At 50.7% G+C, this 25,313-nt stretch overlaps 1 protein-coding gene across 1 annotated transcript; it reads right to left on the bottom strand.

Moving 5' to 3' along the window:
* Positions 1-5,325: 5,325 nt before the first annotated feature.
* On the bottom strand, positions 5,326-25,307 carry SEPT8 (septin 8). The gene is made up of 10 exons (XM_006872918.1): positions 25,251-25,307; positions 13,214-13,334; positions 11,559-11,754; positions 11,038-11,218; positions 9,981-10,142; positions 9,317-9,413; positions 8,927-9,095; positions 8,616-8,748; positions 8,289-8,479; positions 5,326-6,017 (listed from the first exon to the last, which is right to left on the bottom strand). The coding sequence occupies exons 1-10, from the start codon at positions 25,278-25,280 to the stop codon at positions 6,014-6,016; spliced, it is 1,284 nt and encodes a 427-aa protein (XP_006872980.1). The 5' UTR covers positions 25,281-25,307; the 3' UTR covers positions 5,326-6,013.
* Between the last annotated feature and the right edge of the window lie 6 nt (positions 25,308-25,313).

The raw sequence follows: 25,313 nt of genomic DNA, 5'->3' as shown, positions 1-25,313 counted from the left end.
GGTTATTTGTTTTATTGTTGTTATCAAGTGCCATTGAGTTGGTTCTGACTCATTGTGACCTTGTATAGGGTTTCCTGGTGGGTTTAAACTGCCAACCTGGCAGTACTTATTTTACAGCACCACACCAGGACGTGTGTCTATGCCAATGAATGGGTTTTATAGGGTAACACCTGTTGGGGGCACACATCTCTGGAAGCTTTTTGTTGGGAGAAGCAGGTCCTGAGATCCAGCCTGCTCTAATCATTGTGCTGCAGGAAGGAGAGCTGGCCAGCTGCCCCTCGGAGGCTGTGATACTATAGAGCCATTCTCTAAGCAGTGGCATCCAGCTGGCATCTTTGCCAGCTGGGGCTGTAGAAGCAGTGCTGGGGTATGAATGGCACACGCTCAAGAGATGGTTTGTGAAGTCTGTGCACTGTGAACACTTTGTGTGTGTGTGTGTATATATGTGAATATGTTAAGGAAGCCAGGAGGGAGGACGACTTGCTATGAGGCGCAGAGTGGCCAAGGATCAGATTGCTGCGTCTGTACTATCGAGTCAGCACACATCTCTCTCTACCTTTTCCCGACACAAACATGATTGTTGTCGTTTTTGTGAAAATGAACAGTAATTGCTTTCCACCCTGTCTGAATCTTATTTGACAGATAAGCCAGACAGTACATTTAGGCTTGCTAGCACCAAATCTACTTGGAAGATCATTTGGCTTATACTATTCGGTCCTCTTGTGCAGCACTCATCTTATGGATGGAGATGCTGAAGGGCAGCATCCTGCTTGTGCTACAGCTCCCAGTGACCATGACTGTCCTTTGACTTGTTCCTCCACTGTGAATGGGCAGTGTAGTGAGCCCAGGGAAGGTCCACACCAAAGTCTTGGACTTTGGGGAGCTGCTGAAAGGCATCTGGCTCTCTTAACCAGGTAACTCTAGGTGTAAGCACAGGCTGCTCCCAAAGCTGATCCAAGCCTCACTCTTGTGGAGAAAGAAGGCAGGCCTATGAGCTCTGGACAGTTTGACATAGTGCCACCGCTCTATAAACAACGTAACCCGTCTCTTAGGAAGCTATTTTGTCACCAAAGCACTAGTTGAGTTCAAAATATCAAGTCCTAGTTTGCCTTGTAGCCCCAGGTCCATCCCAACCTTTCTCACTGCATTTCCATCACTGATTTTGGTTTGGGGCAGTTCGTTTTTTCCCCCTCCCTGATTATTAGGAAGTCAAAAGCCACCTCAATTTAGAAATTAGGAGTCATTGTGTGTGGGGGAAATATGGACACAACCCATCTTCCTTTTGTTTCCACCACAGAAGGGCAGGGGTTGGTGACCACGGAAATGGGAGAACACTCAGAGGCAGATAGTTCTACAGCAACAGGTAAGGCAGGCGGGCTGCAAAGGAGGTACAGGGTACCTGAGCCAAACGGCACTTCTTCCCAAATGGGTGAGCAAAATCGTATAACCCTCCACCAAGGAGGCCCTTCTCCCTTTGGCCTCCTGGAGTCTCCATCCCTCAAAGCTTGGCAAAGACACTGCTTCCCTTCTACCTGCCTTCCCACAGACATAAACAAGGTACACCTTTACTTGCCTCCTCCGATCCTGTTTTCTCATTGTTGCCTTCTAAGGGTCTAGTCTAGTGCTCAAGAGAGAAGTCCTCAATAAATGGACCCATGAGCTTGTTCCTAACTTCTTCAACCACTAGTCTGCCTGCCCACGGGTAGGTACCCCCACCTCTATAACACCACCTGGGTCCATCAGCCTACACTGCCAGACTGCCACTTTTAACACTGATCACCTTGCCACTTCTCTTTCATCGCCCCATCAGGGTGCCAAGGAACAGTTGTAGCTCAGGAATTAAAGGTACAGACTTCTTAGGTTCAAAACTCAACACCACCAGTTATCAGCTATATGAACCTGGGTAATTACTTCACCTCTCTGTGCTTCACCAATAAAACAGGGAGCCCAATGGCACCTAATCCCACGATTACTATGAGCATTAGAGGAGTTACTGCGTAGAATGCACGTAAGAGCAGTGGCAAGCATGTGATATCAGTTGCTCCAGATCAAACCTCTGAGGTAAGGATGTAAAGTCCTCAAGCGCAGGCTGCACTTTCTCTCAGGTTCTGCACAGTGCCCAGGCATGGGGCGAATACGGGGTAGGGGGGGGGGGGGGGAGGGGACATCTCTTCCTGTGACTCTTTCCTCCGTCCCACTCCCATCCAAGAGCCCCTAACAGATGCTTATAGCAGAAATCATTAAAACATCATACCTGTAAGATACTGATCCGCTTAGACCCCACAAAGGTCACAGAAAACATAGCTGTATTTGTACCACAGTTGTAGCAGATTAATAGGTTCAGGGATGTTGTTAAATCAGAAAAGCTGCTGCCCAAAAAATGACACCACAAAAACTCAAAATAAATGCAAAATTTAATGGAAAAAAAAGTACAAAGTGAATGGAAAGGAACAAAAACAGTCAATGAATGAAGGAATAAATGAATTAATGAATGAAGCAGTTTTAGAGAAGCATGTTAATGTAACAGACTGGCAAGCCACACTTTCCATGGGCCTCTTATCCAGTAACATGAACCCCACACGTATATACACACAAACATATATGTGGTCAGCGTACACAAGTGAAAACCACCTAGACGCAGATTCCCCGGGACTAGGGTGGCTGCTGGGAGGGCACCAGGTTATACCTGTTGACATGACATAATTAGTAGTACTCACTCTCAGAAGTGTCCCAGGTTGGACAATAAGTTACATGGTGCTCCAACCCCAAATCATCATGGTTCATGGAAAACATGAGAGTAAATGCCCACATGAGCCCACATGATAGCCCTAATAAGGCCAACAGATGATACTAAGAAAGAGAAACATAAACCCAAATCCATTGCCAAACTGCCTCAAAGTGTTTCTAAATCATTATGGAAGCAAACTGCCACCTCTTTCTCCCACAGAGAGACTTGTAGGTTCAAACTGCTGACCTTTTGGTTAGCAGCCAAGTACTTTAACCACTGTGCTACAAGAGCTCCTTATAAAAGAGAAGTAAATCAGACCCTGCAGTCAGGGGTCACAATCCAGGAAAGTTGGCTTGTTAAATAATGGCAAGCCTGAAGTAAGCTCAACTTGGTGGTGGTGGTGGTTAAGTGCCGTGGAGTTGGTTCCAACTCATAGCGACCCTGTACAGGGTTTCTGAGGCTGTAAATCTTTATGGGAGCAGAAAGTCTCCTCTTTCTCCCGCAGAACAGCTGGTAGTTTCAAACTGCTGACCTTGAGGTTCGCAGCCAGATTCGTAACCACTACACTACCAGAGCTCCTTAAACTCACCTTATATACCAAAAATTAATTTGGTCTCAGCTAAAGTTCCTAACACAAACAGCAGGGGGAGAGAGAAGTGCGGTGAGGCTCCCAGAAGCTGATGATGCGGCTTAGGACGGCAACTCAGTCTCCAGAAAATGCTAGCCTGACAGGTCTCCCCAGAGACACTGAGAAGCCCAGAGCCTACAGGCAGACACCCAGGCATAATTATGGCCTTCCAAGATGCCCTGAAGGAGCTCTGGTAGCGTAGTGGTTACAATTCGGGCTGTGAACTGCAAGGTCAGTGGTTCGTAACTACCAGCTGCTCCGCGGGAGAAAGATAAGGCTTTCTGCTCCCATAAAGATTTACAGCTTCGGAAACCCTGTTCAGGGTCGCTATGGGTCGGAACCGACTCGATGGCACTTAACAACAACAACAACAAGATGCCCTGGGTGCTGCCTGCAGGCAGGGGTGACAGGTGCAGAACCTGCGCACCCCAGAGGCAGCCCCCAGATTGGCCCATGACTGCTTTTCTTACGTAATAACCAGCAGATCTGCTAGTCATTGAGCCTCTTCCACAGAAACAACAAAGAGAGGCTATTTTAAAGATCACTTTTGACCATGTGAATACACTGGAAGACACAGAATTACCCAGAAGGCAAAGAACTCAGTCCAGCGCTGCCTTGATTGTTGTTGTCTGCTGTTGAATTGACTCCAACTCATAATGACCCTGTAGGACAGAGTAGTAAACTCCCTATAGGGTTTCCAAGGCTATAACCTTTATTGAAACTGATTGCCACATCTTTCTTACAGAAAGTGCCTAGTGGGGTCAAACTACCTTTTGGTTAGCAGCCATGTGCTTAACTTAACCTCTGTGCTGCCAGAACTCCTTTTATCTGCCTTGTTGTTGTTGTTATGTGCTGTGGAGTCCGTTCCGACTCACAGTGACCCTGTACAGGGTTTTTAAGGCTGTAAATCTTTACGGGAGCAGAAAGCCTCACCTTTCGCCCACAGAACCGCTTTAGATATGCTGATTTACCTTTAAAGATGGGGACAATAAAATATCAGTTTTCAGTTATGACTAATAAGGCTTAATCCTCGGGGCTTCTTTCAATGCCCTGTACCTAATTTTATATTTATATTACTTTTTTTAAAGAAGACTTGTCAAATGGTACACACTTCCAGCCTGACAAAACCTGGATCTGTGTCCCTGGCCATGGCATAACTCTTGGCCAATATTCATGTTATCATGAATGTGTGGAGCTCCTCTTTCTGGGAACACATCAGAGAATACACACACTCACCCCTCAGCCCTGCTCTGAATGGAAACACCGTCTCACAGGGGCATAAGGGAGCCCATGGAAATATAATAAAGCAGGCCAAGGCAGCAAGAGGGAAACAATGGTGACAGAGAACAGAAGCTTCCAGTCTAATTATAAATGAGCACAGCTTCCTAAGGCTTCCAGGTAGGAAGTGCACGAGACTGTGAGCTTCTTGAGGGCAGGGGCAGTGCATGACTCCGAATAGCCCCAGTGCCCAGCACATTGCTTCCTCCACATTAATGAATGCTTTTCTTTCTCCAATTGATTTTCATCTCCCTTTTTATCAGGCCATATTTTTAAACCAATAGGAATGTAAAAGAATCATCGCTGCTAGTACTTTCTTAAAAGGATCCCAGAAGGGGAAAAACACGTTTGCTGCTGTTTTTCTTTTGTTTTTTTCTCTTTGACTGTCCACATACACCAGACACCTTCAGATCTTTGCCCTGTGACATAGCCAGAAAAAAGGAAACAATGACTTTGGAATAAAAACCTTCTGAGGGCTCCCTGCATGTGCCATATGCGGAGTTGGTTTGGGGTGGTAATTGGAATCAAACACTTAACACACAGTCAGGGCATTTGGTCTGTGTTTATAGGAAGTACTTCAGGCCCACACAGACAATGGCTTTGGGCTGCTGTTCCATTTACATTCACAGTGAAAACACTGGGCACAGTCTTGCTCTTGGTCCACTTCCATCCATAAAGAAATTCCAAACACTGTCATTACAGGAAGTTTATTATTACCCACCTCTCCTGATTGGTAGGGGTATTGTATACACAAGAAAGGTTTAGATAAATTCTTAGTTTTTAAAAAATCAGGGTACCTGTGTTATTTATGAAAATAATGGGTGAGGGTATTATCCGTCTTTATGCTAGAGCCAAAATAAAAATTTAGGAGTGTTTTAGAAGTTATTATTGAAATGAAGTTCTAAGTTAGGAAAAATTAAAACAAGGAGCAATTGGGTGAGTTGTGCAGCATGTATACCAGACCACGTGGCTGCGCCTAGGCACCCCGTGAGTCGCCATCTTGACGCTGAGCAATTAGACCAGGCATCGCCGGCCGGGCCTTCGCTAGAGCGACATATGACTGTTCCGTCAAGGAATAGTGACACTGTAAATGGAAGACCAGCCACTGGCTCTGAAAAAAATAAACCTCGTCAGTTTGGGATTCCAGCATTCATGGCTTTTACGTGTTTGCATAGATAGGGGACCCACCAGGCCAGGGGCAGGCAGCCTGGGGCTGGGGGCGTGGGTGGGATAAAGCAAGGCTGTAAACACTGGAGTCTGTACCGGCTCCCATTCCATCTTCACACCACGTTATGGGTGAAGGGTCACAAGGTGTAATTCAAGCAACTTAACACATGAAAGTCTAAAGTCCGCTCTTGACATGTAAGTCTGTACGTGCGTTAACTGAAAAATAAAAATCAAACAAACAAACAAACAAACAAAAAACAGACACATTAAAAGGTACGCAGACCAAATCAAACAGAAGCAAAAGACAGCAAGGTGGACACTGGGGAAGGGCAGTCAGTTTGGCATTTGTGACGAGCAAACCAGAGAACTCGCTTCAGTTTGTGGCGTCCCAGGCTGAGGGTCAAGATCTGGTTGGGAAGTAATTTTGCAAAAATGGATTAAAATTTGAAGAGTAAGTACAACCTATTAAAGCCATTCAACTCAAGGTCATGAAATGCACTGCCCACGTCCTGACCAGGGCAGGAGGAAGGGGTACCCCCCAGACACCCCACCTAGTCCAGTCTTAGACTCTGCAAAGCCAGCCTGGAAAACTGGCCTCTCTAATTAGAGGCCAAACTGACTGAAGCTTTCTGCCATGTCCAGCAAACAGAAAAAGACATGGATTCTAAGCCCCAGCCTGGGAAACATACCTAGGAGCTAAGGCTACATAGGAAAAGCAGGGAGACCAGACGCCAGTTACAAAGCCTCCCAACCCTGAGAGGTGTGCCTGTGGCCCGGTAGAGCCACTTTGAAGCCACTGTGACAGCTGGCCCCCCACCCTTGCTGGTCCCTAGACCCTGCCCTTGCCTTAGGTTCCTGTCTCTGGTTTCTGAGTGGCTTCTCCACAGTTTATTTCCTAGAGAACTCTGACCAAATGTTCTCTGACCAGATGACCTGAGCCATGCTGGCAGGGAACACAGGGTAAGGTTGTTTGGGGTCACAGACACCCCTCCCTCTAGGAGAAGCCGGACTTGTGAGCCACCAACTTGAAAGCCACACAGGTCTCAACTCACAGAGTAAGCCCCCACCCATATTCACCATGCCAAGAGCAGGGTGTGTGAGTAGGGCTGGCAGCAAATGCAAAGCATATACGGTAAATTCACAAGGCTGAGAGCAACGTGGGGCTCCCTGAGCACATCTGTCCCAGCCATGCCAGCAGGTGGTTCAGAGCCCAGGGGCAGCAGCAGGTAGAAGAAACTATAGAAAGGAGAAGGGTCTGTCCCAAAAAGCAGAGGGATGAGAATTTGCATCCAAACCCTAAATGTCCAATTCCACCCCAGACGTCCTTCAGGACCATGTCCTTTAAGCTTCTTTAGTATGTGTCTGTGCCTCTGTGCACATGAGTGCTGAGGATTAGGTGTGTGCCTGAGTCTTTGTATGTGATGAGATGTGTGTGATAGAGGATACATCTGTGGAGGGCAGGGCAGCTGATTCCAGAAGCCACAGCTAGCACACATGACCTGAACCGCTAGGCTCCACTGCCACCATGCACAGAAGGGCCTGAGCGTCAACATCCCCAAACATTCCAGGAAGAACTGGAATTCCATGGAGCCCAAGAGTAAGGCCAGGATAAGAACACTTGCTTAATTTGTGGGTTAGCAAGAGAAGGAAGGCATTTGGTAGAGACCAGGGGCAAGGACAGGGGCGGACAAGAGCCCCACAGTGTGATGTGTTGGACATCAAAGGAAACAGATGGGAAAGGGAGAACCCAGGGAGCCAGAGCATCTAAGTGTGTGGAAACCAGCCATTAAAAATGCCAAGGAGAAGTGACTCAGGTCTGCCCCCACCTGGTCAACAAGTTGACTACATTCTTTGTTTGAGGTCAGGAAAAGCCTCCTTGTTATCCGCCAAGACCACTCTCCAAAGTAACAACTTAAGGGGCAGCTCCTTCCCTAGCAGGACCCACAGAGCCCCTGCAGAGAGCTTTTTGTCTTTCCTTCAGCCCCCAAGTACCCTTCTAAGTAGCCCCCAAGTGCCCTTCATAGTCCAAGGGGTCAGCACTGGCTGGGCTCAAGTCTCCGCTGTCCTCAATCACCACCTGCAGCCAGTCTGCGGCAGCCCACACCCCCTGCCTCAGAGGCCACAGGGGTGAGAAGCACAGCTGTCCAAGCGGAAACCACAGGAGCATGTGGAGTCTCACTGGAAAGGCCTGTCCCTCTCCCTGCCTGTGAGGCCCAGCCGTCACCACACAGTGGGGACTGCAGGAAAACCAATGAGATAGGAGGAGAGAGCAAGAGGGAGAGAATGAGCAAGGCCACGTGTGCAAGGGAGGATGTGAACATAAGAGGGAGAGGTCCTAGACTTCAAGATCATTAGTGGGAGAAAAAGAAAGGTGAGCAAGAAAAGAGGTGGGAAGGCTAAGTGAAAATGAGAGAGCAAACAAGTGAGAGAGAGAAAGAGAGAGAAAGGAAGAAAGAGCAGGCGCAGGGGAGGGAGCCCAGAACCTACTTCTTCTTGTCTTTGTCCTTCCTCAGAGGTTGCTGCGAAGTGGCGTGAAAGGCCTGTGACTGCAGAGCCTCCACAGCCACCTTCCTGCGGTTAAAGGCATTGGTCTCCTCTTCCAGCTCTCTTCGCTTCTCCTCCACCTTGCGTTTCTCCTCCTGGTGGAGCCGCTTTAGGTGCTCAAACTTCTCATGGAGCTGGGAGTGGAAGGTGGAAGAGCCCAGACTTTGGTGTGGGTAGGGAGGATAACCCTCCACCTCCCAGGCAGGTCCTGCCCTCCCTCACCTGGGCCCCCTTTTGTCTCCTCACCACCACCCCAGGCCCTGCACACACCTCCCTTTCCTTCTCCTTCAACTCCAGCTCTGTCTCCTTCACTTTGTTGACGAACATCTGCCTCATCTCTTCCTCCTTCCTCTGCAGCTCATTCAGGAACTCCTTTCTCTTGGCTTCGTAGGTCTCCTGTAGGCTGTGGGAACCCAGGGAAGAGAGGCCAAGGGCGGGGTGATGGAGGGAAGGGGCAGGGGTAGATCCAGGGAAGAAGAAGTACAAGGGGCCTGAGGATGGGAGGATGCTGGGCTATTAGCAGCCTCTTCTGCTCACCACACCCTGGAAAATGGTGCCAGAGTGGCCTTGGAAGTGATCACCTGAAAGGCTGGCTGTCACCATCGCTGTCTTGGAAGCCCATCTCCTCCAGTTTGCAGCGCCGGTAGAGCTCGTAGTGCCTACTGTGGGTCTGCTCACGGAGGTCTTCCATGTTCACCCGGATCAGCATCTCCCGGAGCTTCACGAAGTCACAGTGATTCTCGTTCTCCACTGAGAACAGAGGGCACGTGGGGCATCAGGCAGACACATAGATGAGCACAGGGAGACGGGAACTACAGGCAGACTCCACAGAGGCAGGGCAAGCACACGGGAAGGGCGGACGACCCAGGACTTGGTGCTGGAGGCAGGCTTGCAGAGGAGGGGGGCAAGGCAGGCCAGGGGACTAAGCTCAGGGCCCCCAGCTGGGGATGTGCTTACATGGCCACACTCACCCTGGACTATTCCCCAAGGGTACTGCCGTGCTCGGACCAGCTTATTCCCCACCTTCACTTCCTCGGTGCTACCCACGACAGCAAAGGGCAGATGTGCCTGAAAAGGGGCCCAAGAATTCGTGAGCACTACGCTGACACACAGGCTAATGGACAGACTCCCATCACTGTCCCCAGGTGCAGGAAGGGGCTGACCTGGGGCTGCCTAGAACTGAACAAAGGCCCCGAAGAAGAGATTACTTCCGGGCTTTCTTTTGCAGAGGTGTCCCAAGTAGGGGAGTGGGCTAAGTGTTCCCTGCTCTCTTGGCTTTCCGTGAGCTCCCCAGGGACCATGAAAAATTCCCTCAAAAGACCTGTGGGCCTGGCTCCCTTCCCAGTTCCCATACTCTGGCAGCATGCCGGCTCACTCCTACAGTTTCAGGTTCCCGCCTGAGTCCAGATCTTATGCAACTCAAACCTTGGGAAGCTTCAATGCAGGCCTAAGACCCTATTCCTCCCATCCCTGGCCACAAGATACATACTGGTCAGCTCCTAGATGCCCAATATCTTTTTGAGAGAAGCTAAGGCTGGAATCATGGGGAAAAGAGGCTCTTGGGCTGTGTCTGAGCTCTGGACCGGCCCTCAATCCTCTGGCATCGGAGCCCTAAGGCTCTTGCCCAACACTCACATTCATGACTGCATTTATCTCCGCAACAGCCTCGTCATCAGTGGGAAACTGGTAGATCTGGACTCCGTTGCTGACTAACTCGCCCATGATCTTGATCTTGAACTTGTGAAGCTCACTCTTGGAGATAGTGTCAGCCTTGGCGATGATGGGAATGATGTTCACCTGCCAGGAGAGTGACGCAAAGGCAGCAGGTTAGTTAGGGATTTGGAGCAAAGGCTGTGTTCTGACTGTGGCCAGTCCTCTCTGGCACATCCTTGGCAGAAGTAGAGGAAGCCAGAAAGCTGAAACTACTTCCCTGAGAAGCTCCAGCCCTAAGCCAGCCATCTGTGGCCATGTTGATGAGTTCTAACAATCATCAGCTGCAGTACTTCCTAAAGCCCTGGATTCCCCTAGACTACTGTCTAGCCCCAAACTGAGTCCCTTTGGGTATACCAAGCAGCCAGGGGCCTGACAGAAGTAGGGAGGCTCAGCTTTCCACTAAGCAGCAGAGACCACTTTATTAACAGTGGCCACAGGAAGACCTCAAAATCTTTGTGGCTATTCCATTTTTCACAATAAAATGAACTCCTGAAGTGGGGACAGCAGTCACATGAGAACCAACAGGCGATGTGGGCTCATGCACTCTCCACAACTCCAACCCTTCCTGTTTTCCCCACAAAGTTGCGTTTCTTCCCTGCCTTACCACACCCACTCCTCATCTGCAGTCCAGTTCTGTGGCTTATCTCCCCTTTTCCTAAGGGACTCAGACAAACCCAAGAGAAATCCACAGCAGGGAGGAGGGGAAAGTGGAGAAAGCAAAAGAAGTATGAGTTGAGAAAGAAAGAGCAGAGATGAAGCTGAGGAGGGATGGGGCACTCTGGAGAGCACCAGGGCTATGAAGAAAGACCCCAGAGCAGTGGGGGCCCACTGGAACAGCAGGAACAAATGTAAGAGAAAATCGGGATGGCCAAGCTGGGGATTGTCTCCAAGCCCCTGAGGCCACAGGAAACAGCCACAGCACTGATCCCACCCCACTGGAGGACCATGGAGCCCATGGAACAGGGTGTGGCCCACATACTTTGCTGTCCAGTTTCTTCATGGTCACCAGGTCCAGGGACTTGAGGGAGTGTCCTGTGGGCGTGATGAAGTAGAGGCAAACGTGAATCCTCGTGTCGTGGTAGTCGAAGAGGGAGCGGCGGATCTTCAGCTCCTCTTGCAGATAGTTTTCAAACTGCGCGTCAATGTAGTCAACGATGGGCCTGTAACTACAGAGAGATCTATCACCTAGGAGGCGGTCAGCTGGGTCAGGCGCATGATGCGGAGGGCAGGAGATCCTCCAGCGTCAGGCCAGACTGCCCTCCAGCCTTGTGTCTAGGGATCCCCATCTGGGTACCAGTAACTGACCCCTTCTCCCAATCCCCATTCCCAAGGAGTAGCGGCCAAAGGGTCTCAGCTATTCTCATGGGAGTGTGGGGGCTCAGTTATTCATAAGTGGGCAGCATGGAGTGAGGAGCTCTCAAGCAGCTGTGGAATCACTACTAACGTGGGTGGGACAGGGATGAGATTTTTCTGGGTGGAGCTGCCCTTCCCGCCTCTTGCCTCTCATCTTTATTGATCTGGTCCCCGAAGCCCACAGCATCCACGATGGTCAGCTTGAGCTGCACATTGCTCTCCTGGAGGTCGTAGGTCTGCGGCCGTAGGCGCACACACTTCTCGTGGTGACTGGCTTCCTCAGTCTCGAAGGTCGTGTTGAAGAGTGTGTTCATCAATGTGGACTTGCCAATGCCGGTCTCTCCTGGGGAGCAGGAGGAGAGCAGAGGCTGGAGCCTGGGTGGTCCCTGGCTGGTGCATAGGCTCCCTCAGCCTCCCTTCCAGAGAGATGGGCAGGCCTCCCATTCCATCACATGCTTTCCCCATGCCCAGGAGCCATGCTTTTCACAGGTGCTCTCAAGAATTGTGTGGGAAAGAAAGAGGCACAGGGTGGTAGGGCCTGGACACAGACATGGCCTATGGGATGGGTGAGCTGTTTCCTTTGGGAGGAGAAAAAGCAGAACTAGGCTAGCCAGGCTATATCTAGACCACTAGCCTCAATGGTACCCAGCCACCTACCAGATAGCCTGCCTGCACTTCACCTCTCCTGGGCCCAGGATCGTCATGGGCTCAGCCCACCTCCTTGGGTGGCCCCAGCCCATGTAGCTTTAAAGGGAGGAAGGGGTCAATAGAGGTTGCTCCCTGAGGGCCTCCAGAGCCTGGCAGAAGCACTGATAGGGGCTTCATTTGTTCAGATGTCAGCAGCAGCCCTTATAAATGTTCTTGTGATGAGCTGGCGCATACACACTCTTGAAGGAGCAGAGTCCAGCATACCAGAGTGGTTTTGACACACAACTTCAAAACACAACAGCTGCAGTTGAGTCCTTTCTGACTCCTGGCAAACCCATATGTGTCAGAGTAGAACTGTGCTCCATAGGGTTTTCAATGGCTGTGATGTTTTGGAAGGAGATTGCCAGGCCTTTATTCTGAGGTACCTCTGGGTGAATTCAAACAGCCAACTTTCAGTTCGTAGCTGAGCACTTAAACCATTTGAGCCACCCAAGGACTCCTTGATGCACAGTGTTGTTGTTAAGTGCTGTCGAGTTGATTCCAACTCACGGCCACCCTATATAGGGTTTCCAAGGCTGTAAATCTTTGTGGGAGCAGAAAGCCTCATGTGAAGTCTTGGTGGGGTCAAACCACTGACCTCGTGGTTTGCAGTCTAATGCTTCTCCTATGGTGCCACCGCACTCACGACACAGAGTAGGAAGAAGTAAATGTTTTTAAACAAATAAATGAATGAAAAAATGAATCTAAATTTCTCTGATAAGCACCCATTTAACAAAATACTGTCACATGCCTCCTGTTGTTGGCAAGTGCCATGGAGTCAGTTCCAACCCATAGCAACTCTGTACAGGGTTTCCAAGCAGCAGCTGGTGGGTTTGAACCGCCAACCTTGTGGTTCACAGTCTAATGCTTATCCTACAGTGCCACACCAGAAACCTAGCCCTGTTTAAACCATACAATACCTGTGAGTCAGATTCTGGCTCTAACTCTGTCCTTGACCCTCACCCTGATGCCTCAAGGGTTCACTCTGTCTAGGAAGTGTCCTTCAGCTTGACAGGAGGGCAAGGACAGCAGCCCCACCCCCATGTCCCCTCCATATTCTGGAAAGTTCTCATGGTCTTTTGCCTAAGGTTTCTCATTGGCTCCTTGACACTTACCCACACAGAGGATGTTGAAACTGAAGCCCTGAGTGACCGACTTGCTGACCAGCTGGTCAGGGAGGCTGTCGAAGCCCACATGGCCCCCCAGGGAAAGATTCCGGGATTCTGGCTCTGCATTCTATAAGAGAGAGATACAGTAAGTCCACTGGAGAAGAGACGCTCACCTGCCTCACTCCCTCTTACCTGTATTCTGAACAAATCTTAGGACACACCTGTGAACGCATCAGATCTCCAATGCCTCAGACCAAGTTTCCATAGAGGAAGGTGGACAGACTTCAAGGTCCTAGAATTTGAAGGCCCTTGATGGAGGCCCATTCCCCCAGGGCTCAGCTGTACCTCAGCTGGCCAGGGATGTATGGGGCACAGCCCCTGACACAGCTTCCCCTCAGCCTCACCATGCCTCCTGCCCAGGAAGAGAGAGGCCCCTGACAAATCCTGACTCCTAAGTAAAGGAGCTCTGGTAGCATAGTGGTTATGAATCGGGCTGCGAACTGCAAGGTCAGCGGTTCGAAACTACCAGCTGCTCCGCGGGAGAAAGATGAGGCTTTCTGCTCCCGTAAAGATTTACAGCCTCGGAAACCCTGTACAGGGTCACTATGAGTCGGAATCGACTCCACAGCACATAACAACAACAACAACAACAAAGTAAAGACTCCAGGCCACCAGGACTAGAGTGTGTGTGTGGTTGTGCCAGCTCTGAGAGTGACATGGCACTGCTCTCCCCATCCTCCCTAGGACTCAAGCAAAGGCAGGTCTGGAGACCCCACACACACACACTCTACTCCATTGGGGCCTCCAGGACCCCCTGCCTGCCACACACCCAGGCGTGGAACATGGGCTAGCTGAAGGACAGCTTAGCACTGGGTCTCAGGAATGGACTCTGAGGGGATCATGGCTCTGGGGCCTCCTCCCCATCCCTACCTCAGTTGTATTCTCCAGGGACCCCCTCAGCCCACCCCTGTAGCACACGCACACTCTGACCCCCTGCTCTAGCTCTGGTTGTTTAGACAAAGGGTCCTGATGAGAATGTGGAGCAGCAAATAACAGGTCCCAAGTGAGCTGGGGTCACTGGAGTTGGCTCACAGCACTAGAAAAAGAACCCAAGAGAGGGTCAAGGCCAGACTCCAGTTTGGGTGGACAGCTTCCCTGGGAATAGGGCGGGGGGACCACTGCTCTCTGAGGGAAGGTTCCCAGGCTTAGCCTTCCCCTTCATGCGGGGCAGAAGCACGCCTCCTCCATTCATGGGGCCCTCTTCCCTGGCTGTCTGCTAAGATGCATAATTGCAGAAAGGCCAGTAGATTTGAAGCTTCACCCTGCCCATACTGACCACAGCTGCAGAAACAAGGAATACGCCCAATGAAAGACAGCTCCAGATGCTACTGGTTGGGACAGTAGTAACCGCTTCTGGAAATGGAGCTGTAGGCACAGTGGTCAGAGAGGAGCTGAGGAGCATGCTGCAGGCCAGGGGTTCTCTACCCTCCCTGCAGAGGGATCTCTTCAGCACCTGACTTCTTGATGGCTGAAATCTGCTGCCTTGCTCTAAATCCCTTTGGCCACTCATTCCTCCCAACCAGAGTTCCCTGGCACTCAAATGCAACCTTTTCTTCTTCATTATTTAATGCCATCTCCCCTACCCCAGGCTCAGACACTGCTGACACTCAGATGTGTGTGTTGGTAGCCTCACATGGCCTCTCTGGGCAGTTGTATCAGCCCCTCAAACAAGTTGAGGATACTCCTATATCTGTTCTTCTCTCCAATGGGTCTCCGAGGAGCCTCTGTTCTTATAGCCGATGTTTTCTCCCTATCCCCTATCCCTAGGGGATCCAGTCACAACCTCCTCACTCAAACCTAGGTCCCCTCAGGCTGCAAACATAACTGGACAAAGAGACCCCCAAAACAGCTTTCTTTCACTGTTGCCTACATCAGAAAGAGTACATGAACCATAGTATGTGCTGGGCCAGGTCCAAAGCCCTTAGCTTGGCATTCCAGGTGCTCACAGTCTGGGGCCTCTTGAAGGCTCAGCTCCAGCCCAGCTAGTTAACTCCAGTCTACTTTTCAAACTTGGCCCTTTCCTGAGCTCCTGGCTTTGCTCTACTCTGGCACCTGCTCGAACCTGGATCTCCAAGTACAGACATTCCCTACTCTTCACTTGGCAATGATCCCATTGCCTTGCATATGACTTATCTTCTTTTTATGCATCTTGGTTCTCTAACTATTCCATAAGCTTCTCGAAGTTGGCTGCAGGTTGCCGAGGGGAGGGGGGAGGGGGATCAGGCTTTCTAGTCTTCCCACCCTCTCAACACTGAAACCAACATGCTCAATAACTCCACCATTTATATTGAACGCCATTTGCAATTGCTACAGCATCAACACCCAGGGGTGCCCCCCCCCCATCTTACATAGAGCTTCATTATTTGGTTTCTGTTCCACCTGCTCATGGCAGCTTGAGGAGCAAGTGAAGGACAGAACAGTCAGTCTAGAGCTTTTTTATTTTCAGGCAAGACTGAAAACCTCCCATATTGAAGGCATGATGTGCTTGCAAAGAAGGCTATGTGTTGATCCATCCTCTTCTTCCAAGGGTGACACAATCAGGATACAATCCAACATCCTATAATCTGCCGCCCAAACTCACCAAGTCAGCTGTGTCTGGAACGCACACACAAACACACACACACACACCACTGCAAAGTTCTTAGGAGAGAAACAGAAGTCACCCTATTCCTGAGCTTTCTCTACTTTCTTACAGATCCAGGCTCCTGGGGTTAAGAGCAGCACTCAGGGGTCTCATAGAAGGCCATCTATCCTTAGTCCTTCACTCACACAGCCTGAGGAAGTGTGTGGAGTATCGGGAGGTCTTCATCCCTAAGCTGTTAGCCAGGCTGCAAGCACTGTCATTCCAGGGCTCCAGACCTGGGGCGATGACCACACAGGAGGCCCAGGAGCCAGTGGAGTGCCTATCCTTGGCATCCACACCTGTGGACATGCACACACTCAAGCACACACACACACACATACAGCAGAGTGGCCACTAGCCTGGATGGAGACTCTCAGGAAGGCCAATCTGACTGCCCCAGCTTCACTGTGGACCAATTCATCCATTAATGCCAACCTGCTGATCACACATACTAACAGCATGTGATCTAAGGTGTCTGCCTCCAGAATCTCTGCTAACTCGCTGGGGTCACAGTCTAGAAAAAGCCAGCAGACACAGAAGCATCCCCTCCACTGCTCACCTACCACCACTTAACTCAGAAATGGGTCCCAAGTCTCCCACTGGTCATCAGCCTGCAATGGGTCAGTAAAACCCCAGCTCCAACTCTAGGGGTGAGTTCTAATAGTCCTGAGCCTCTCAGCATGATCTCACGACTGGTTCAGTGACCCAGGTTGGGCCTTTGCAATCACTTTGTGACCAACATTCCGAGGCTGAAGCCCACTCACTAAGGCTGGCAGAGCCGAGAAAATCACACGGAGAGCTGGCATCTGCCCTACTACTGGGACTTTCCCTTTTGCTATAAAAGATCCGACGCAGGATGTGGGATTACCATTTGTTGGAATTAACTCAACAGCAATTGGTTTGGATTTTGGTTTTACCAAACCAAAACAAACCCCCTGTTATTGAGTGGATTCTGACTCACAGTGACCCTATGTTGTTGTTGTTAAGTGCCATCGAGTTGGTTCCGACTCAGTGACTGACTCTGTATAAGGTTTCCAAGGAGTGGTAGATTTGAACCACTGACTTTAAGGTTAGCAGTCCGATTAGCAGTTCATCTTAAAGTTCCACACTAGGAGTCTTATAGAAGAGTTGAACTGCCCCCATAGGGTTTCCAAGGCTATAAAGCATTATAGAAGCAGATGGCCACATCTTTCTCCCTCAGAGTGGCTGGTGGCCTCAAACCAGCAACCTTTGGATTAGGAGCCAGGTGTGCTTTAATCATTGCACCACCAGAAGTCCTCCTCTAGCCATACCAAAACCCCAGACTCACTGCCACTGAGTAGATCCCGACAGACAGCGGTTCTATAGGCAGAGTAGAACGTAGGTTTTCTCAGATTGTAAATCTTTACCGGAGCAGACTGCTTCGTCTTTCTCCTGTGGAGCGGCTGGTTTCAGCTAACAGCCCAGTGCTCTTCCCACGGCGCCACCAGGGCTCCTCCTCTGGCCATATAGCCTGCTATCACTTAGCTAGTTGGACGGGTAACATATTACTTGCATCTTTACTGCTTCACTCTCCAGAGTGAAACTCTCTGAATTCAGAGGAACACAAAAAGCAAGGTGAGTGAGGAGGGAAGGGGAGAGTGATAATAACTCGACTTTGTGTTTGCAACCAAGAGGAGGGAATGGGTGACAAAATGATGACATCACCATCTCACTGGGGACCAAGTAGGCACAGTGATCTGCACCTGGTCTCTCACTGAGTCCTTTCCTCACTCTGTATGACAGACATCATGTTATTCCCATTTTAAAGGTGAGAAAACTGAGGTACACAGAAACCCCAAAGCAAACCCATTGCTTTTGAGTCAACTCCAACTCTGAATGCGACCCTATAGGACAGAGTAGATGTGAGCCATAGGGTTTCCATGGTTGTAAATCTTTATAGAAGCTGACTGCCACATTTTTCTCCTGTGGAGCAGATGGTGGATTTGAAATGTCGACATTCTGGTTAGCAACTGAGCACAATGCTACCAGGCAAGTACACTGAAGTTAGGGAATTCACCAGGGAAGGATTTGAGGATAGGGCAAGCCCTTTCCCCAAACAACTGCCTCCCTTACTCGTCCAGTGTTTCCAACTTCTCCAGCCATTCTACATACCCTCACTGAGCTTCTGATGGGTGTCAAGCACCAAGAGGAGGCCGAAAATGAAAACATGGAGGCACCGGACCCTTACCCACAAGAACTTGGCCTGATTCTGTTTAAACTCAAATGCCCACAGAAGGCAGGCAGGTAATGCAAGCGTGGAAAGGAGTGCAGGACAGTGACCATGCTGATAGCAAACATGTACTGAGTGCTTATTTTGTGCTTCTCATTTAATCTACCCACCAGGCTACCATTAGCTCCACCCCACTATACAAATGAGACAACCGAGGCACCAACAAATTAAGCAATTTGCCCAAGACCACACCACTCAGGAGTGGGAAGCCGGGATCTGAATGGAGGCAGCATGATGGTAAAGCACAGACTGCTCTGCTGCCTGCTGGATGAAAGGCGGTTCCTGACTCGGCCCAGTGTGGTGGTCTGCCATGGAGAGGTGGGGACCACAGTGGTGATGGTCTCATAACTCCAGTCAACTTTAAGGCAGCCTCGTGCTGCCAGGTCTCCCAATTTTGCAAGAAAACCTAGAATTTTAAGTGAAGTCCCCTAAATTTTAATTTTGGCAAGCAATACAAATTTAGACTATCATGAAGGCCCAATACAACATGTCTGCAGGTTGGCCTCAGCCCACAGCTTGAGTGTCTTGTGGGAGAGGAGAGTGAGTGGGCAGGACAATGTGCCGCTGTTCTCGAGGGCACTGAGACCCACAGGAGACTGGGGCCGGGGAGAAACCTCCAGGCTGGACAACCTAACTCAGTCCCTGGGGAGAGATTTCTAGTACCTTCCACACCTAACTGTCCTCAAAGTCTCAGGACAGAGAGCAGGTTGACAGCTCAGAAATCTACACACACACACACACACACACACACTGGGAAACTCCATGGGGCCACTCTGGCCCTCTCTCTAATCAGTAACAAGCTTTTGGTTCCTGAGATAGCCCTCCCCGCCCCCTTCCGTGTCATCACTTCTTTGGCACATCAAAGACAACAAGTATAATAGCTGCTCAGGCCGCCTGTGTTCCCCCATGGTTTGGCCATCAGTACAAAGTGAGAAGGGCCTGGTGCGGTGCAGCCCAGTGAATAACTAGGGCATCCTCTTGCCCAGCAGGAAACATTCTGTCAGAGCTCTCTGGAGCAGCCTTAAGTGCCCGCCAAGAGGAGCTGCCCTTTTACCAAGAAGCAAATGGGTCTCAAGACTTGTTCCTAAACAAAACCAGGCTTTTATCCAGAAGGAACTGGAAATCTGAAAGTCTGAACCAATGGAACCAGGGAGGCTGTGTGTGAATAAAGACACCTGAGATCAGACCTCCCAAATTCAACTGGTTACTGGGGTGGATGGTGGTACCCCATAAAAGTTTATTTGGCACCTTGAGTCCTGGACATAAAGCACATAAAGCCATCATAAAGTTCTATGATGCCATGGACTTCACTTTGCTCCCACATCCAGCACTGTGCTCTCTATGCACCCTGCCAGCCAGGCAAGCCCACTCCCCAGGAGACCCCCAGCACAGGGGAGGCCCTATCAAGTCGCTGAGCAATGGATGAGGAGTCACTGTACCATCAGAAATCTTCTCCACCCAGGTTTCTGGCACCAAACACCCTACCCCTGGCTGCAGCCACTCCAAGCAGCATGAGCCTTAAATAGCCAGAGTGGGGGCCTCTGGCCAGAACCCATGGTCACAAGCACAACTGTCCTTGAGCCCAGAAAAGAATCCTAGGAATTTTCCCAGGAAAGGCTTAGGCTCCGGTCCCAGGATTCCACAGCAAGCCTCTAAGTCCAGGTCAGAGGTTACGGGAAATAACCAAAGGGATATGTATGAGATGATGGGGGTGAGGATGCTGCTACACTGGACCAGGAGGGGAGATAGAGGCAGGATGCCCCAGGGCACCTGGGAACTGGAAAACTGTTCTGGGGGAGGAGACACAAACAGCGATGGTAGCAGACAGTGGCATATTGGAGATGACAGCTGGGCCTTCGAAGGGAGGCCCCCAATCACTCTCACAAGGCCAGTCATCCCTCACCTCATCCTGAAAAGATAAGGAAATTTGGGAGCAGAACCACTCACAGAGGCCACTCCACCTCCTTTCTATCTGAGCCACTTTCCTCCCAGTCTGCACACAGGCAGCCAGACGGCCATGTACTAACCTGGGATAGTTTGCTTCACAAGGAACCCTGGTGGCTGCTAAGCGAAAGGTGGACAGTTTGAACCATTGCAATCAAGTCGATTCCCACTCATAGCAACCTTACAGGGCAGAGTAGAACTACCCCTGACGAAGCAGACTGCCCCATCTTTCTAAAGATGACAACCTTGGAAACCTTATGGGGCAGTTCCATTCTGCTTTACAGGGCTGCTCAGAGTCGGAATAGACTCAAGGGAAATGGGTTTGGTTTTCATGTCAAAATTAGGTTTCTAGGAAGCCAAGAGCATAGTTTCTGGTCTCTGCCCCCACCCCTCACCCTGCAGCTAAGACACAGACACATTCTTGGGCTCTCTTGTGCTGCCTACAAGGGAATGTCCAGCCCATGGTACAACAGATGGAGAAGGTGCTCAGGACCTTGAAGGTACTAGAACCCCGGATGCTCATATGGCAATAGCCACTACAGCCTTGTAGCCGTGAAAGCCAGAGTGGTGTGGGCTTCCTGAGGAAAGAGGCAGCCTTTATTTCATATGTGGAAGGGGGTCTGAGTAGCAAAGGTGACGTCTATCCATTCCTACCTGCCTTGCCTCCAACCCCAGGGTAGAATTGAAAGAAACAAACATACAAAAAAAAATGCACCAAGAGGAGCTGGTGGCAGCTCGGGGAGGTGCTGTAATATTTCTCCATCACTCTCTCGGTTCACCAAGCAGAATGGCAAGTTGCACCATGATCCCATAGCCAGGGTCCACGCCACCAGGACTAGGTCCATGCCCACAGTCTCTTCTGAACCCAGGCCTCTAGTGGCCCCTGCCCAAGAAGCACCTCAGAGAATAGTTAGCCAGTTGTGAGGACAAGAGAGTCCTTACTCCCTCCTCCTGATTCTTCCAATGTGGCCTCTATGGTAGGGGCCAAGAGCTACTAGAAGCCATACGTTCTGAGAAGAGTATCTAACTTAACTTGCCTCTAGAGCCCCAGGGCAGCTGTAACTACAGTCAGGATGTCCCTCGCCCTGACCGCTGCTGCCCCTTCCCAACCAAGATTCCTTACATGAGCTGTGAGGATACAGATGGATCCTGAGCAAATCAGCAAAGAGCGCCCTGGCTCTAACACCAAGGCATCCAATCTTGGGAGGCAACCCTCCCCCAGGAAGATATGTCTAGCTCCTGCCTGCATTGCTTCATGTCTGGTTTTCTGGCAGAGCCTGTGCCTGGGGCCCCAAGCTGGCAGTACAGAGGTAGGAAGGGGAGGCTGCTGGGGGCCCACAGAGGCAGTCCCTATACTCTGTTATCCTGCAGCTGGATAACTCTAGTGGCTGGACCCAAGCCACAGAGACATCTGTGGAATGTAGTTACTGCTCCAAGCATGTGCCTACACCTAGGCATCCCAGAGCTCCAGGTGCAGTGGCTCCACCGCTCTGCCACCCCAAGGAATATTCTGGTGCTGGGGTTTGAGTCTCAGGTCCACCCATCCTGACTAATGACCAGATTCTGAACTCTCACCCGACCATGTTCTGTTGGCATCAATATGACAGTGGGCACAAAGCATCTCTCACCTTCCTTGCCATCCAAAGTCTGTGACCAAAGCCAGGCCGTGCCTCTACCCTTTCTCCCTTCTAGTTGACATTAGGATCCATTTTCTCCTTGCCACCCTCAGTTCCTACCCTGGTCAGTCCCTTACAATGTGATCCCTTGAAGCCCCAAGGCCTTCCCACCAGCCTCCCTGACCTAGTCCATGGTAATCAGAGTTCCAGGCAGACCTTCCTAAAGTGAGCATGGCACAGTGCCACGAGCTGATCTCAGGAAGCTGTGGCTTCATAGGTGGTCACCACTTATAGTCCCTGACTGCTCTCACTTCTGCAAACACCTCAGCCAGGAGATTACTGACAATTTTTACACGACAGGGAAGTCTCACGCTGAGGCAGACCCTGACCCCAAGGGGTCAGAAGCTGTCTTCTATATTCCTTCCCACTAGGTCTTGCTCCTGAGACAGAGTGCATAGCCAGCTTCTTGGGAAAGTGTCAAGATTACAGGGGTGACAACGGAAGTGACAGATGGTACTGGGGATAAACGGAGATAGGCGAAGGGGGTGTCTTTGGCTGGGAGAAATGCCAGGTGTGAGGCTGCCGGGCTGCACGCTTTTCCTCTCTCCCCCTCACAGCCCCTTCAACAAACCCTGCCCCATGGAATTCTAACAGTAGAAACACAAGGGATAGATAGCTTCTGAGGATAAGGGGCATGGGGCCTGAGTCAGAGCCCCAGAAAGAAGGAGGGCAGAACAAAGTAGACAGAAGTCTAGCTCCCAAGGAGAGCAAGAGACAACAGGAAGTCCCCAGAGGGCTGTCTCAGACATTGATCCCTAACTCCAAGGCTGAACTAGGCTTGAGCAGGGCCAAGCCAGGATGCAAAAGCTACTGGGCCAATGGTGCATACACCATGCTATATGGACAAGAGAATGGACCAGTTGGTAGTGTGTTTGGGTCCCCAGGAAGGGTATGAGAAAGAGAAACGGAAATTGAGAACACAGTGAACTCAAATAACTCTGTAAGGGCATCTAAGGTCCAGATCAGGACCGAACCCAGGCCTCTAGGACTGGTCTGAGCTGAAGGAGGGACAGTATAAAAGAGCCCCAGGCTCACCAGGCCATATTCTCACAGCCACTACTTCATACCAAGTGACCCCAAATTCCCTGGGACTGGCAAGACACCTACACATATCTCCAAACATGCCTTAGACAGTAATTAACCTTCCACAAGCTCTTTGAAGAATATCAGTATGACTGTAAGTATTTTGTATCAAAGACAGATAAAGTAAAGGCAAGAGAAGAAGAGATGATTATTCTCAAGATGACAAGCCAGGAGGGGAGAATGGAGTACAGACTCCTAAATTCAGGCCAAACTCCACCCAAGGTCTCCACCCAAATCCAACCCTGTCCAAGTCCACCCAGTAGGCTGACAGCCCAGAGCATGGAGGGCGTGGAAGACGTCCATCCATCCAGATTAACCTGGAACAGTAACCAAAGTCCCTGAGTCAGTCCCCACTCTGTGTCTCAGCCCACCAGGGAGCTAACAGCCAAAGTTCTCACAGAAACCGCCCAAGAACAAATATGGGCAGCAGGCAAGAAGGGACCCTCCAGTCCACAGCCTGACAGTGCAATCAGGCCTCTAGGGTCTGAGGCAATTTCTGGGCATGCCAGTGATAGAGCCCATGGGAGGGTACTGTGTAATAAAACAAACACGACTTTCTGATGCCCGCTTACAGGGAGGGCTCGGCTCCCCATCTACCACTGACACAAGGTGTCATGTACCATGTACCAGGCACTGCTCTGAACACCTTACCTGCATTAGCTCACTGAACCCTCACAATAGCCCAATGAGGGAAGTGATATTTTTATCCCATTCTACAGATATAAAAACTGAGGAGTTAAATAACTTGCTCAAGGTTACATGGCCAATAAGCAGCAGGGTAGGTTTCATATACCGAAGGAGCTCTGGTAGCTTAGTGGTTACGAATCAGGCTGTGAACCACAAGGTCAGCAGTTCGAAACTACCAGCTGTTCTGCGGGAGAAAGATGAGGCTTTCTGCTCCTGCAAAGATTTACAGCCTCGGAAACCCTGTACAGGGTCGCTATGAGTTGGAACTGACTCCACGGCACAGTTTCATACCAGGCTGTCTGGTTCTATTTATTCTATATACTGTTTTCACCTACAGGACCAACTGTTAAGAGTGTCCTCTGGCCTCAGATAAGACCCAGATGAAACTTTCTGGCCAAATGGACACAGAAAACAATGCATCTCCCCACCGCCACAGATCTGCAGACACTCCCAGGTGTCTTGGTCAATTAGATTTCAGATGATGCCCTCCTCAGTACATAAATTCCAATTTACAGAGCAGGGATGAGGTGAATCTCTGATTTTGCCCAACCTCTGAATCTGTTCTTCATGTAAGCTTACTGACACTCAGTCCCTGCTTCCCACCAGCAATAAAACACCAGAGCCTAGAAATTATAAAGCTAACAGCTCCAGCTTTAGTTATGCCTATTTCCAAAGTAGATCAACAAATGTATTTTCAGATTAAAGAGAAAATTTACATATATAAATTCAGATGACAGTATTTATAGCATTAATTACATAAGTCCTAGTTCCCTTATTTAGCCCCAGAACCAATTCGTTATAGGTCTCATATTCAGCAGCTCTGAGCCCTCCCTTCCCCTCCTCCCGGACCAGGGCCTCACATGCTGGCAAGAAAACACAGCTTCCTTCACTGTCACGGCCCAGCCTCCCAGACACACCCAGAGCCAGCCCCAGACTCTAGGGGACTCGCAGACACAGCCCCAAAAAGACTTCCCTCCCCTGGGGTAAATTCTAAAAACCTTTAGGAAGTTGAATACTGGCCGGCTTAGACCCGGTGAGATCCCTGCGGAAGGCAGACCCCGAGTGGGGCCCAAGCAAATGCCCACGAGGCTGGATCTGAAATCGCTCCATTCTTAGGGAATGGCTGCCGCAGACCCGACCACTGAGGCCAGACCTGCCAGGAGTCGCACCCAGGGTCAGGACCTGGGGGAAAGTGAAGAACGAAAAGTAGGCCCTGGGGCCTCAGGACCCAAGTCTGCAAATGCCCTGAGCCCATCTGGAGGGGCATCTGGAGGGGCTCTCTCAAGCCCCGGGGCTTCATCCTCACCGGTTGTGCGTGCCCATCCAACAACACCTGCACTGCTAGGAATCTCCCCAGCTGTACAGACAAAAATACACTGGGGGATGGGGTCCACAGTACCCCGGGCCCTGGTCTGTACTCGCACCTGCCCGGGGCCAGGCAGGTCTCTGACCCTTTCAGTGAAAGGGGGCCTGCCGCTCCTGCACCCGAGAGGGGAGACCCGGGCTATCCTCCCGGTAAAGCGCTGCCACACGACTCCCCGGGACCCCAGGCTAGCGCGGCTGAGAATGCGCTCCGAAGATCTCGGAGCCTGCCGAGCGTAGAGACCCGGCCGTTCGGCTCTGACAGCCCGCTAGCAGCCCTCGACCAGCTGCAGCGCGGCCCCCTGCCCGCGCCCCGCGCCTCCCCCGCGAAGCGCCGCGGCCCAGCCGGGTCCTCACCGAGAAGCGTTCCAGGTCGGTGGCCGCCATGGCGAGCTCCGCACCGGGCGGGCGGGCCGGGGC

Source organism: Chrysochloris asiatica, unplaced genomic scaffold (genome assembly GCF_000296735.1).
Source record: "Chrysochloris asiatica unplaced genomic scaffold, ChrAsi1.0 scaffold00215, whole genome shotgun sequence".
Taxonomy (NCBI): domain Eukaryota; kingdom Metazoa; phylum Chordata; class Mammalia; order Afrosoricida; family Chrysochloridae; genus Chrysochloris; species Chrysochloris asiatica.
The sequence above is the reverse complement of the archived record's forward strand: the minus strand, read 5'-3'. Positions and strand labels throughout refer to the sequence as shown.